The 16289-nt window shown below is 38.7% G+C and overlaps 1 protein-coding gene across 8 annotated transcripts in view; it reads right to left on the reverse strand.

The window, feature by feature from the left end:
• The window catches only part of CACNA2D3 (calcium voltage-gated channel auxiliary subunit alpha2delta 3), a 735544-nt gene that overhangs the window by 376811 nt on the left and 342444 nt on the right, over positions 1-16289 (reverse strand). For all 8 annotated transcript variants that reach the window (XR_012159822.1, XM_073351526.1, XM_073351529.1 and 5 more), the window contains one exon: positions 13373-13447. Coding sequence is in view for 7 of the 8 variants with exons in the window: in XM_073351526.1 (XP_073207627.1) it covers positions 13373-13447 (75 nt within the window). In the remaining variant the exon portion in view is untranslated. The remainder of the gene's footprint in view (positions 1-13372; positions 13448-16289) is intronic.

Consider the following 16289-nt stretch of genomic DNA (forward strand, 5'->3'; position numbering starts at 1 on the left):
CGAGAGAAGGGTGAATCACTTAAGTACTTTGGGCTAAACCCTGCCACTGTCTGGGCCAGTTCTGCCATGAGGGGCAGGGCACTGAAAGTCTGTATAAGACATTAAAACCTCTTGGGCACCATGGCACACAGCACGATGGAGATTCCTTGCAAACCACCACAGACAAAGAGGAAAATGGCCAGTGCATATGTGATTTTGTGATTCTACAGATCATTCACCCCTGCCCCCCCATAGAGGGACAGCACACTAGCTGCATGGGTTACAGCAGCCCTAATACTAGTAATGGCGGCCTAGAAGTAAATCCTTGCACTCCAATCCCTGAACATTTTTACCTCACGTACTGAGGCTGTCCATGGAAACAGTATTTGCCCCTTTATGCTTACCATGAACAAAGCATACTATAAATATGGTTGGCGTGTTCCTCTTGTAGGCATATTCATTCTAAAGTTCTGAGATTAAAAACAAGCTTTCAGCAAGAGAATGAACAACATTTAGTAACTTACTTAAGCGACTTCTCTACAGTAGAAAGACTCCATTTGAGCATTCAATATAGGGAGCAAAATACAACAAATACCTTGAAGACAGATGTAGTTTGGGTTATTGATCCTGTGAAAACAACTCATGCTTAAATTATTGAAATAGCTATTTTCCTCCACTATTGTAAAAATCCAATGAAAACCCATTCAGACATGTGAAGTAATTATTTCTTTCTGCTTCTGCTAAGCTTGCTTATTTGTGCCATGTGTGATATAGGCACATTAAGCTAGCAAGGTGCAGTTAGAAAAATCAGAAAAAAATTACTTAATAAAAAGACAGTTTATGAGTTATGTTCAATATTGGCATTCAGATATCATGGTGATGTCTATGGTTATACATACACACACACACACACACATATATATAAAAAACTTCACCTACAATATACTATAATTTGTATGCACATATGAAATAACTATAATGACACACTAACTGAAAAATATTTGCATTAGTGTAATTATTATTCATACCATAACGCTGCTTTCTCTGTTTGTAAATGTACTCTATATATAGTTGCACTATATACTCTGTTTTTTTCAATATTAATTCTTTACTCTCTCTAGTAATTGCTATTAAAACATTTTTCACACTGGTCTCCAGCATACCACACTTTTCCTCAAAATCTAGATTTGGACATAACTAGTTATCTCAGATGCCAAGATGACCAGTGCACTATAAGAATGTGAATACAAAAGAAAAGAACAGAACTATGGGTAATGATTGGTAAATATTGTCTTTATGATGGCAACCACTGTGCTGTATTTTCTATGCCAGCATAAAAACCATACAATAGTTTGCAAATGTAGAAGCTAATGTAACTTAAAATTGTGTAATTAAAAAAAAAACCCTAAGGTTTTAACATTAAATGTGTTTAATGTACTGGAGAAGTCAAATGACTATTAGTATTTATTGACAAGAGCTTTATGAGATGGCTTTAAAATCTTTTCCTTTGCTGACATCTTTTTTTCTAACATGTCCAAGACTGCTGTTTTGATACCACAGGAAAATAGCGGTCTATATTCGTATCTTTAAAAAGAAAAGGAGTACTTGTGGCACCTTAGAGACTAACCAATTTATTTGAGCATAAGCTTTCGTGAGCTACAGCTCACTTCATCGGATGCAACTCACAAAAGCTTATGCTCAAATAAATTGATTAGTCTCTAAGGTGCCACAAGTACTCCTTTTCTTTTTGCAAATACAGACTAACACGGCTGCTACTCTGAAACCATTCATATCTTTGTAGTTTGCTTGTTGATTTTAATTATTTTTTGAGAGATTAAACTTGTGGCTTTTGCCAAACGTAGTTAAAATAAGGAATGACAAATTACTAAACGGTTTAATGCTACATTATTTCATAACATACTTATTAATTAGCACTTGATGCTGTAGTAAGTAATCAGGCCACTGAATAGCCTGCAGATTAATTGTACAAGCATCTCCATAAACAAAATGTGGCCTGCTATGGAGACTGTCACTTGTTTTAGTCTAATGATATACACTCTGATAAACAAAGTGTATTTGGCTCTGAATTCATACAAAACGACAGAACAGCTGCAGTTGTTAAAGATTACATAATTATTAGGGCAAAGTGAAAGAAAGGCTAAAGCTGGAAGAAACTTAATGAATGATAGTATTTGGCATGATACTAGAAAAAACCTAGAATTTTGAAAAATCTTTTGTAACTTTAAAAACAATTGCTTCATGAGAAATTGCTTGCAATTAAACCTAATTTCTAACTAAGCAATGATCTGAGTATAGAGAGACCCTGGAGAGACAGTTAATATCACAAAGATGTGTCTGCTGCTACTTTGTCTTGCAAGCTTATAAAATTCATTGCAGTGTCCACAGAGCTTTCATGGCGATGATGTGATCCATTCCAGAAAAAGTGCGGAGCTTGTGAAAAACTGAATGGGAAAACTGAACGTTTCTTCAGTTACCACAAACTTTCCTTCTAGTTCTCTCACTTTTAATGGACAGGACAGTATTCTATCTTAGTACAAATATATTGGAATAGCACACTTAATAAACATGCATAGGCCCGCGTGTGTCAGTATGAACCTGACATGCCAAACCTGCGAAAAAAACACAGAAATTGGGCTTGTGTTTGGCTTAATTGGCTTGCGAGTTGCTTGTTGGCTAACTTTTGGCTTGTAGCTTGTTTGGCTTGTTGCTTTTTTTTTTTTTTTGACCAGCTCCCGGCAAGCAGGGGCAAGGGGGAGCAAGCAGGGGCAATGGGGGAGAGAGTCGGGAGTGCACAGTGGGCCCACCACAGTCCCAGACAGCACGCCGGGGGGATCTAGTCACCTAGAGTGTTGGGGTTCTTAGGGACTGGCTTGTTTTGAAATGGGAATAGCTTCATTTTTGGCTTATTGTGAAAATCGGGGTGCTTATTTACTGCATGAAAGCTGGCAACTTTGGTATGAACATATTCTGGTTCATAGGGTTTTTTGCTGCTTTGGCTATGTCTCTCAATATTATTTTCTAACTGCATGTATTTAACAGTTTCAGCAGAAGGGGTTTGTATTTAGGTGAGGTGCAGTACTTTGAAGGCAGAGATAGTAAGGACAACAACTATTCTTCTGGTGTTGAAAGAAGGTTCCAATGTAATGGAGTTGTGTGATTCTTTTGATGAAGGAAAGTTGAAACATAGTGAAAGAAGTCTCCAGGGAAAAGAGGTAGTTTTAAAATCCATGAAGAAAAAATAAGAATCTGATATTGAAATTTCTAGATAAGGGGTCAAATTAATCTCTCACTCAACTGCAATGTGTTTGATTTCTTGCAGAATTAAAGACTGTTAAAATAGGCTGAATCTGTTTATCAGCATAGCCCACTTCCCTGATGTCATTTTCACCTCCCTCCCTCCCCTTGGAGTGACCATTCCCCATTACCATCCTAGTCCCAACTACCCCTGGCTTTTGCTCATAGCAGGAGAGGAGAACAGTGTCCCATATTCCACTGTCTCCATAGTCCATTGCTTCTAAAATTAATTTAAAAGCAACCGCAACAGTATGCCTCAGTGGGTTACAACACCCACTGAACTCTGCTCAGTAATAAAACTCTGCCAGAGAAGCCTGTAAGTAGTCACCTGGACTGATGACATTTATTCTGAAAATATATTTGTAAGTGGCTAACATAGGTCTTTACATAGTATTCTAAGGCAAAATGAATAAGCTATGGCTATTTTGAGTGAGTTTATATTTCATTATTCAAATCAAATCTTTGCAGTATCTATAAGCAATTCATCCACATATCAGTGTGCTTTTTATTCCTCTGGGAAGCAATATGGATCTAATGCAGTGAGCTGTAGCTCACAAAAGCTTTTGCTCCAATAAATTGGTTAGTCTCTAAGGTGCCACAAGTCCTCCTTTTCTTTTTGCGAATACAGACTAACACAGCTGCTACTCTGAAACCTGTCAATATGGATAATATTTCTCTAAAAATACGATGTTTCCGATTGTGAATTGTAGAGTAGCAGAATGGCATTGTTTACTATGTGAAATGCAGAGAACAGACATACAGTTGCTGCTGTTGATACTAAAGATTCTTACTTGTGAATTGTGACTGAGTTTCTTAAATGATCATTTTATTGCGGGTGTATCTAATGAGCCATGTGAAAGTTGTGGAAGTCCTAGATCAAGAACTGAAGATTCAGAAGTATTGCTCAGATGTAATGTCTGGAATTAATCCTACTATTGCACTTTCTGTCATTCTGCAACTGATCAAAATGCAGATTACCACATATCCCTATATTACTTAATGTCGGATTCAATTTAATTGATCAAAACGTTTTTATGCCACCCAGATGATGCTCAATTATTATGAGCAGTATTTTACTATTCAAAATAGCTAAGTATGATTTAATATTTTACTCTCTGGAATACACTGCGACATAATTTATATTTGGCTGAAACCCATTTTGAAATCACATCCAGAATCAATTTGGGCTGGTTTATCCTGTAAGTAAGTTAAAGGTTTGGGGAGAGTAACTACACAACCTTTTGCCAGCTAAAGCCACATTCTCCTTATTTATTATTTACCTTCCAGAAAACCCAGACTAAAGAATAAGGCTCAGATATGTGGGACATAATACATGGCAGCACTTTCATTTAGCCTGCACATTGTCAATCACTTTTCATTCTTCATAGGAACTAAGAACTGAATGTCATTGCATTATTTTTAAGTTAAGTACCTCTGACACATTAAAAGTATGTCTGCCTAAACACTTTCAGGCACAGAAATGTCATTGTCAATAATGCTGCTTACACGCTTACACTAGATGAAGACAAAGAGCCAATGAGCTGTGACAGCTATTTAATTCAGCACGATATATTTAGTTCATGTGCCTATATTGTGATGCACCCCTACAAACACTTTGTGAATTGTCTGACATAGTAAGGCCTGATGCTGCACATTTTCAATATATCCACGCAAGAAACAGGGCCTGATCCAAAGCCCACTGAAATCAACGGAAAGACTCTTGTTGACTTCAATGTATTTTGGGTCAGGTCCATTGAGAAGAAATATTTAAAAACATCATTACTTGCACATTTAAAAGCTAGGTCAGGAATTAACACAGTACCCTTAAAACATAGCTACCTTACCTACCACTTTAGCTATTTTTGAATAATTGCTGTAACTTCAGGACAAAACATGTTCATACAGGTTGACTTTCAAAGGTTGCTTAGGAAGTCAGGCACCCACCTCACACTGACTTTCAATGGGAACTGGACCCCTAATTCTCTTAGGCCTTTGGGGAAAATCCCAGCCTCAAATATTTTGGAATATATTCCTAGTTGCAGTGAATGTGTTTGTATTTTCTCTGTAAAGGACCATGCAAACCTACATTATGATTTAACATTTTACATAGTAATCATGTAACTTCCTTTGTTTAGGCAGTCCTGTTTCAAGTTGAATAAGTTTGCCAATGGCCCTACTTTTTGATATCAGGATCCACAAACACTTTGGAATACGTAGCAGTGAAAGCTGCAGAGATGGTGGTGATGGTCCTTTCTTAAAATTATTTCCTAAATGCAGTATCAGTTAAACTTTCAGCAACGGTGGAACTATTTAATGTTTCAAACATGAAGTGTACCATTACAGCTTTTAAATGTTAGCGTGCATGAGTTTAACATCCACACACTCTCACACGAGAACTCAAATGTGCTCATGCACAAACTCACACCTCTTCTCCACAAGACTTTTCTGCCAGTAAAAGGGGTGAGGTTGGGCCTAATGGATGTGAGCCAGGCAAGTAACACTTTGGGAGAAGGGAGAGGAATATGCCTGGTGCTGAACCTCAGACTGAAAAGTGTTGTCAGTGCTCTCCTCCAAGGTCTGTGGAAGGGACAGTTTGGGCTTTTCAGCTGCAATCAAGTACTTAAAAGGCAGTTCTATCTGGCAGAAAGACAAGCAGAGTAGGCTTAGTAGCCAAACCAGAGTAGGCTTAGTAACTACTTTTAGAGTCTTTCAAATGTAGCAGAGCTGCAACAAGGCAAAGTTTGATTTTTAAGGGGAAATAAGGCTTGTAAACTACTGGCTCTAGGCAAATATTAAAAAGGCAGTTTGTCAAACAGGGAAGGGCTAGTTGTATTTGCTAAGAAAGCTAGAGGAGAATTTATAGTAAAATAAGCTACAATTTGACTATTTGACTCCACTGAAAAATACAATTTTGTTTGAATTTAGGAGGGAATAGCTTTTCAAATGCAAGTAAATAACTAAGTTGTGAGCATGGTCAAACCAAACAGCCATTTGAAAATCAAAGGAATTTTGATTCAAACAAACACTGTTTATGCATTTTTCTGACCACATTTATTATCTGCTAGTTTAGATATGTCAGATATTAGAAAATTTTGATGTACAGCTTTTTTCCTCAGTATTTGCTAATTATAGAGGGATATCTGGCTGATATGTTGCTTTTTTCTTCCTATCTTGAAAATTTCTCCTCTGCCTGCAAGATATCTCAGATGATAGCAAAAAAAGACTTCTCTGCACCTCCTCATTCCACACTGGAGCTGACTGAATGTTGAAAAAACAGTGTTTGTGAACATTTGACAAGCAATCCCATACCAATCAAATAAAGTAAATAGTTTCTGAATAACTCAAAAGAAAAACTGTTCATTCAAACTATTTGCAATAACTTTTGAATAGAAAATACATTAGTAGAAATCAGGATCACTTCATGAACAAATCACAAACTGAAATGGCCAAATGTTTTATGCAAATGAATTATCTGATGAATTTAGCCCATTAGTCTAACAGTAATTGAGTACATTAGAACTTTTTTTGTAGACTATATTATTGCTCTAAACAAATCTAATATCAAAATGAGCACAGTGAAATGACATGCATAGAACAAAGACTACAAAATACAAAACCAGATGGGATGAACCACATATTTAAATATTGGGTAAAATTTTCAAAAGCACCTAATTGCTTGGGATGTAGGAACTTGGGTTTCGAAGAGATTTTGATGCTTTTTGAATGAGATTTAGGCTCGTAAGTGATTTAAGTACTTTTGAACATTTTACCCATTATGTGTAATGTAATACACATTAACTCGTGTCACAAAGCAGGCAATTTTTTTGCACTTTCATTGGTGATATGATCCACTGCATAGTTAGGTTACATGACAAAGAAGGGACAGCAGAAATATTAGAACAAACCCACTGGGCAGTCATGCCCAATTTCCTGATATATTTTCCCAACCAGACATTTCTGTGAAACAATTTGTGCTTTTAAACAACCATCATCAGTGACTGTAACAAGACAGCAGAATAGGTGATGCAGACCGAATGGCAATTTTTTTTGCCAGTCTCTGTTGGATAGATAATTTTGTTACAGTTTAGTGCATATCCACCATACACACACAGTACTTGATGTACTGTGTAAGCAGCATAGTTCTGACGAAACAATTGTATTCCTTCAAGGAAGTGTCCTCTTCCACTGAATTGCAAAAGCTACAGGTACCAAAATACACACAAAATAGCTTTAAAATACCTAAATCGTACTGTACAAATGAGAAACTCAATCTCTATTTCCCAGTAGATTATATGCAGTTGTTGCAATTAACTCAGTAGTCAATACACACATTTTATTGCTGACTTAGAACAACGCTTCCTCAGCTCTCGTCCCCTAACAACTCCTACTCTATTTGTGCTACATTGATGACATCTTCATCATCTGGACCCATGGAAAAGAAGCCCTTGAGGAATTCCACCATGATTTCAACAATTTCCATCCCACCACCAACCTCAGCCTGGTCCAGTCCACACAAGAGATCCACTTCCTGGACACTACAGTGCTAATAAACAATGGTCACATAAACACCACCCTATACCGGAAACCTACTGACTGCTATACTTACCTACATGCCTCCAGCTTCCGTCCAGGACACTCCACACGATCCATTGTCTACAGCCAAGCTCTAAGATACAACCGCATTTGCTCCAACCCTCAGACAGAGACAAACACCTACATGATCTCTATCAAGCATTCTTAAAACTAAAATACCCACCTGCGGAAGTGAAAAAAACAGATTGACAGAGCCAGAAGAGTACCCAGAAGTCACCTACTACAGGACAAGCTCAACAAAGAAAATAACAGAACACCACTAGCCGTCACCTTCAGCCCCAACTAAAACCTCTCCAGCGCATCATCAAAGATTTACAATCTATCCTGAAAAATGATCCCTCACTCTCACAGATCTTGGGAGGCAGATCAGTCCTCGCTTACAGACAGCCCCCCACCCTGAAGCAAATACTCACGAGCAACCACACAACAAAAACACTAACCCAGGAACCTATCCTTGCAACAAAGCCCGATGCAAACTCTGTCCACATATTTATTCAAGTGACACCATCATAGGACCTAATCACATTAGCCACGCCATCAGGGGCTCGTTCACCTGCACATCTCCAGTGTGATATATGCCATCATGTGCCAGCAATGCCCCTCTGCCATGTACATTGGCAAAACCAGACAGCCTCTACGCAAAAGAATAAATGGACACAAATCTGACATCAGGAATCATAACATTCAAAAACCGGTAGGAGAACACTTCAACCTCTGTGGCCACTCAGTAAAAGATTTAAGGGTGGCAATTTTGCAACAGAAAAGCTTCAAAAACAGACTCCAATGAGAAACTGCTGAGCTTGAATTAATATGCAAACTAGATACCATTAACTTGGGTTTGAATAGAGACTGGGAGCGGCTGGGTCATTACACATATTGAATCCTCACACCTTCTTGTCAACTGTCTAAATGGGCCATCTTGATTATCACTACAAAAGTTTTTTTTTCTCCTACTGATAATACCTGATCTTAACTAATTAGCCCCTCTCAGTTTATATGGTAACTTCCAACTTATCTGTATGTATATATCTTACTATATGTTCCATTCTATGCATCCAATGAAGTGAGCTGTAGCTCATGAAAGATTATGCTCTAATAAATTTGTTAGTCTCTGTCATAAATATAAAGGGAAGGGTAAACACCTTTAAAATCCCTCCTGGCCAGGGAAAAATCCTTTCACCTGTAAAGGGTTAAGAAGCTAGGATAACCTCGCTGGCACCTGACCAAAATGACCAATGAGGAGACAAGATACTTTCAAAAGCTGGGAGGAGGGAGAAAAACAAAGGGTCTGTGTCTGTCTGTGTGATGCTTTTGCTGGGGACAGAACAGGAATGGAGTCTTAGAACTTAGTAAGTAATCTAGCTAGATATGCATTAGATGATGATTTCTTTAAATGGCTGAGAAATTAAGCTGTGCTGAATACAATGGATATTCCTGTCTGTGCGTCTTTTTGTAACTTTTTGTAACTTTTTTGTAACTTTGCCACCATTCTTCCCTTATACAGGGACTCTTAGACTTTAAGGCCATACGGGACCATCATGGTCACCTAGTCTGACCTGCACATCACAGGCCACAAACCCAATCCTGTAATGGGCCCATAAACTCTGGCTGGTACTGAAGTCCTATCTTGATTAAAGACTTTAGGTAACAGAGAATCCACTGTTTACTTGAGCTCAAGCCAGCAAGTGACCCATGCCAAACGCTGCAGAGGAAGGCAAAAACCAACCAGGGTTTCTGTCGATCTGACTGGGGAAAAATTCCTTCCTGATGCCCAATATGGTGATCGGTTAGACTCAGAGCATGTGGGTGAGATACACCAGCCAGATACCTCCCTGTCTAGTGTCCCATTTCCAGTCACTGGAGATATTTGCTAACAGCAGTCATGGACGGGTCACATGTTATTGTAGGAAATCTCATCATACTGTCCCCTCCATAAACTTATCAAGCTGAGACTTAAAACAAGTTAGGGGTTTTGCCCCACTACTCCCCTTGGAAGGCTGTTCCAAAACTTCACTTCTCTGATGGTTAGAAACCTGTGTCTAATTTCAATACTAGACTTATCAATGGCCAGTTTATATCCATTTGTTCTTCTGCCAGCATCAGTCTCTAACTTAAAGAACTTAAAGACAAAGCCCTGGCTGGGATGATTTAGTTGGAGGCTGGTCCTGCTTTGAGCAGGGGGTTGGACTAGATGACCTCCCGAGGTCTCTTCCAACCCTAATCTTCTATGATTCTATGAACTCCTGTCATTCCCTGGTGTTTATCCCTCTGATGTATTTACAGAGAGCAATCATATCTCTCCTCAACCTTCGTTTTGTTCAGCTAAACAAGCCAAGCTCTTTAAGTCTCCTCTTGTAAGGTAGTAGCCCCTTACTGCACCTGTTCCAGTTTGAATTTATCTTCCTTAAACTTGGGAGACCAGAATTGCACACACTATTCCTGATGAGGTATCACCAGCACCTTGCATAATGGTAATAATACTTCCTGTCTCTACTGGAAATACCTCACCCGATGCCGTAGGAATGCATTAGTCTTTTTCATGGCTGCACCACATTGGCAGTTTATAGTCATCCTGTGACTGACCAATACACCCAGATCTTTTTCCTCCTCTATTGATTCCAACTAGCATATCCCCAGCTTATAGAAGAAAAATCTTGTTGTTAGTTCTTAAGAGGATGACTTTGCACTATTAAATTTATCCCATTTCTATTACTTCAGTTTTCAATGTCATCCAAATCCTCTTGTACGATATCCTGGTCCTCCTCCATATTGGCAATACCTCCTAACTGTGTGCCATCCACAGATTTTAATAGTACAGTCTCACTTTTTGTGCCAAGATCATTAATGAAAGAGTTAAATAAGATTGGTCCCAAGATCAGTACTCCACCAGTAACCTAGCTCCAGTCTGACAGTTCACCTTTTAGCATGACCTGGTATAGTCTCCCCTTTAACCAGTTCTTTACCCACTTTTCATTTCTCATATTAATTCCCATCTTCTCCAATTTAACCAATAATTTCCCACGTAGAATTGTTTCAAATGCTTTACTGAAATCCACATAGATTAGGTCTGCTGCATTTCCTTTGTCTAGAAAATCAGTTATCTTCTCAGAGATCAATTTGGTCTGGTATGATCTACCTTTTGTAAAACCATGTTGTATTTTATTCCCAATTATTCTTTACCTCTATGTCCCTTAACCACTCACTCTTTCGAAGTTTGTTCTTAGACTTTGCATACAATTGAGGTCAAACTAACAGGCTTGTCATTTCCTGAATCACTTTTCTTCCTTTCTTGAATAAAGGTACTATTTTTGCAATTCTCCAGTCATAGGGTGTGACCCTCGAGTTTATGAATTCATTAAAAATCCTTGCTATTGGGCTCGCAATTTCATGTGCAAGCTCCTTTAATATTATTGGATGGAGATTATCCAGACCCCCTGAGCTGGTTCCATTAAACTGTCTAAGTTTGGCTTCCACCTCAAATTTGGTAATTTCTACTTCCATAGCCTCATTCTCATTCGCCACCCTGCCACTGTCCCCAAGCTTCTCATTACTCTTGTTAAAAACTGAGGCAACATATTCATTTATGTGTTGGCCCATACCTAGATTATCTTTAACCTCCACCCCATCTTATCTACTTAGTGGCCCCCCTTCTTCTTTCCTTGTTTTCTTTTAACTTATATGATTAAAGAATATTTTACTATTGGTTTTAATTTCCTTTTGCATGGTTCAGCTCTGCTTGGCTTTTGGCAGTTCTCACTTTTTCTCCCATTTTCTGATCTCCAAGGGACAGGAAATATCTGGGTCAAATATCGGGGTAATGATTGGAAACATTTAATTTGAAATTGCTTACTCTACCATCTTTGCTCTTCTATATTATCATATAAATGATCTTACTAGGGTTGGATTTTCCTGGTGCAACACTTATAGTGAGAAGCATACACTAAACTAGTGATACCAAGTAGTTAAACCATACTGTATAAACTCATTTTAATCTGCACTAAAATGTATGTAAGCAATAAGGTTGTATTTACCAACTGACCTGAAAGACTACTGTGAATAAGTCACATTGTATCTTGTGAGCAACTTGGAACAAAAATCCAAGAGGTATAGGCCAAGATTTTTAGAAGTGATTAGTGGATGCCCAACATCAGATACCTTAAAGGGATCTGATTTTTCAGAGGGTGGCTGTTCAGTACTTTCTGAAAATCAAGTCTCACACTCATTTATGCAATTTTTTTGACGCTCATTTAAGGGGTTAATTGTACTTGTTGTACCTTCTCTGTTATAAATGGGTGTCTAAATATAGCAGTTAATGAGTCATTTCCTTTAGCAAAGCCTTAATTCCTTGATTTTAACAGGTTTAATATCACTTTTAAATCCATCACTTATTACTAAATCTAGAAGAAAGTTTGAAAATATTTGGCTAGAATGTTAAATCTTTTCTTTCATTAAAAATTATGATCAATGAAGTCATAGCTGTTGTTTTGAGGATGTCAAAATGGCCTTAATGAGACACAAAAGTCATAGTCTAGCTCACAAAAAAAATGTTTTGGGCAATAATTTTATTGCATGTGGATAGCACGTATTACACAAATTGATACAGACGTGAACACTTCTGAGGTCGACTGTTCCATCGCCTGACTGATTTCACTGTTTGGACTCTGCCCCACCCGCCACTCTTTCCATTATTTAGCTTGACTTTTCACTTTACTAGCTGCAGGCCATTTTCCATTGTTTTGCTCCTTTTGACCACCCTGGCTACAAAAAAAACCCACAATTTCAATTGGCGTAATTCTTTTTACCTTCACTTACCAAGAATTATTGTGTAGCTTTGCTGGTGTGGGATGAACACATTAACATGGGAGACAAAATATCCTATACAGTGTTTGATCCCACAGTCTTTATTCAAATAAATCTCCTACTGAAGTCAAAATAAATGTTCCCTGAGAAATGACTGAAGGATTGTGTTTGAAATTTTCACAGTGTTTTGAGAACTTTCTAGAAGAACACTGTTATTATAATTTTAGACAGTCTGGTATGAAAAGCTGAAACTTCAGTGTTACATAGAGAAACTACAGTTGCTTTCATTTGTTTAAAGATTTTTGTTTTAACATTCCTCTTTGTGCATAAATATGGAATCTGATTCTATGTAACTTTTGAGAACAGTGAGACAGTTATAATTTAAAGCAATTTAAACCAGTATGGTGTGAGTTGAAAAAAAAAGTGACTAAATCTGACTAATATCCAGCTATTTCTATTGAAATTATTTATATATTATTCCAGTAAGCTTATTTGCTCAAAGTAACTAAACGAACATTTTTTTCTTACCTGCGGAGTCACATAACAGACTATTTTTAAATAGGACAAGAACAATTAATGTAATAAGTTCTAATAATGGGATCTGGTTTATTCAAAAATATCATTATAACACAGTGATATGCATCGCATCCTATATCCTTTTTGCTTTGTTACTCTCATTCCTTACCTCTTTGTTGGCTCTGTCTGCTTGTACTAACGTTCCATTCAGACACGGTTCTACATAGTGAAGTTCTTCATTATACTGTGGGGGGGGGGAGTGGGAAGATGGAAAATTTAATTAAAGACTTTGAAAGATACAATTTATTTTAATGATTTAGAGCTACAGTAAAAAATCCACATAAAACAAAAACAATAGAATTCAATTCATTTAAAAAAAACTGGGCTTGGGATTTTTTTTCTTCATATCATTCTTAGTATTTCAAAGGCTAGAATTTTAAAAAGAGAGGACCTACGTGATCAAATGCCAGAATACAGGTAGGTTTAGTGCATAGTACATAGTTAAATAAACCACACTACAGCAACAGATACAAATGTTCTGAATCTTAGGAAGACTGACTGATCGAAAAACCTCCCAGGTTGGAATCTGGATAGTATTAAGAATTCAATACTGATACAGTTCCAGCCTTAATTCCCAATCCTCTGCTTCATTTTGAGCAAACACTGACAAATATTTGAGCCAAGGCATGACACATTTTGGGGGGATGGTATTGTAGGAACTGAGCCAAAGCTCTATGAATTTGAACCCATTCTGGAAATGTTTGGAAGTGATCAATCAGAGATTGGCAGTCTTTGTAAAACTAGCTTCAATCACTTGGGTCCAGAGTCTTAAAAGGTATTAGGTGTTGCTCCACTCACTACTGCAAGGCCTATGTGACTTAGATGGCTACAGTCTGGTCTGCACTACAGCACTAGGTTGACATAAGGCAGTTATGTCATAGGTTAACATAAGGCAGCTTATGTCAACCTAATTATGGAAGTGTAGACACTTAAATTTCGCTCCAACTGACGTAACTGCCCTGCTATGCTGACTTAAGAACTCCACCTCTACGTGCGGCGTAGAGTCAAGGTCGATGTAGTTAGGTCAGCACAGTGACAATCTGTTCAAGTGCTCCTGGGGAGGACATGTACTGCTGATACAAGGAGCAAAGAGGAGACATGCACAAGTGATGTAATTACTGTGGTGGCTATATGCCAATGTAAGTTCGGTACACTTAATTTTGTAGTGTAAACGTGGCCTAAGTCCCACTTTCAAAAGTGAATCAAGCATTGAGAATAGTAAGTCCCATGGATGTCCGGTGAGATGTATGTGCCTCAACTTTTGAAAATGAGACTTAGTTGTCTCAGTCACTTGGGCTGAAAGCCTCAAAAGTGTTTAGGGTCCTAATCACCACTGATCCGAGGCTTGCAACCCTGAGCAGAGAATGCCAAAATACCTTTTAAAAACTGGGTATTAGTCTTACAGCATGAATGTTACCCTTATTCTTCCTTTTCTGTCTATTCTTCTGCAGCAGTATCACAAGCCAAAATATGGAGGGGGAGGCCTTTCTGCTTGGTTTCACCTCTCAACAGATACCAAGTGAATCAGTGGAATAACCATGACAGCCAACGAAAGAGGACAGCAAGTTCAGCCAAAAGTATTCAGAGAAGACATTTCACATGATTAATGTAAGAACTCACTCTGCCTCTCTCCATCTCAATGGGAATAAAAAGAGTCTTACAATGATTAATTGCAAAAGTGTGCTAACATAAGGTTCTTCCCACATTACAAGTCTGCATGGTCCATGTCTGGCTGGGACTCTGGATTTATTCTACATTCTCTTCAACTTCACACTGCTCCTTTTCTCATATTCTGTCTAACCCTAGACCCCCTGCAGCCTTCTCCTTCTTGGACCATCAGTCATCATCATTCATGTGGACACTGACAGCAGTGCTCTCCAACACTCATTAATTAATTACATGCTCATTAGTGCATGGGGCAGGATATTTAATTTGATCAGTGCCAAACTATTCTGGAGGCATTGTGCCAAATTCTGTTAGTTATACACTGGTATAACTCTCAAATAACTACACTCACTGACTGCACCGGCTATAGTCTGTATTCAAACTGAGTAACAGAATAATTGGATTATTGTATCAATGGCATGTGTTATCTGGTCAGTGATTCTCTGTTCTGCACCTAGTGTGTATACATCTCTAATTATTTTAATGCAGTCAATATCAATCCATTGTGAGGATTCCTATGCACACTATGACAAAGTTCCTCCTCTGCCTTGGTGGATCCTGTGCGTTCTGGCGGATTTGTTCTCCTCAGAGGTTCAAAGCAGTCCTCTTTTGTTAGTGGCACAAACCTGCCATTCACTCAGCTAACCTCATCACTGGCCAGCATGGGGGAAAGGGAAAAAAATCTCTGTAGTCTCTGTTGTCCCACCTAGTGGGTCAGGGACAGGCCAGATCCCTTTCCAAATTAGACCTTTCCCTCTGGTGTGTCTCACAGACCAGGTCAACTCCTCCTGTGTCAGATCAGAAGTCTGGGGGGAAAGGGGGAACCCAGCCCGCCCTCTACTCCGGGTTCCAGCCCAGGGCCCTGTGGACAGCAGCTGTCTACATCATCTCCTGTAACAGCTGCATGACAGCTACAACTCCCTGGGCTACTTCCCCATGGTCTCCCCCAAGCACCTTCTTTATCCCCACTGCAGGACCTTCCCTCCTGATGAGAGATAGCATTTGTACTCCTCAGTCCTCCAGCAGCACGCCCTCTCACTTCCAGCTCCTTGCACGACCAGACCAACTGAAGGGAGGTCTTTTTTACACCAGATACCCTGATTAGCTGACCTGCCTCAATTGGTTCTAGTAGATTCCTAATTTGCTCCAGATGTCCTAATTAGTCTGCCTGCCTTAATTGGATCTAGTAAGTTCCTGATTATTCTGGCAAAGCACCTGTTATCTTACCCACGGAAAAGAGACCCGCTGAATCTGGGGGCTAATGTATATACCTTCTATCACTCTCCTGTAGCCATCTGGTCTGGCCCTGTCACAACACCGATAGCTCCACGGGTCAAATGAAAAAGCCAAAATAGCAATGG

The sequence above is a fragment of the Lepidochelys kempii genome, chromosome 7, assembly GCF_965140265.1.
Source record: "Lepidochelys kempii isolate rLepKem1 chromosome 7, rLepKem1.hap2, whole genome shotgun sequence".
NCBI classification, from domain to species: Eukaryota; Metazoa; Chordata; order Testudines; family Cheloniidae; genus Lepidochelys; species Lepidochelys kempii.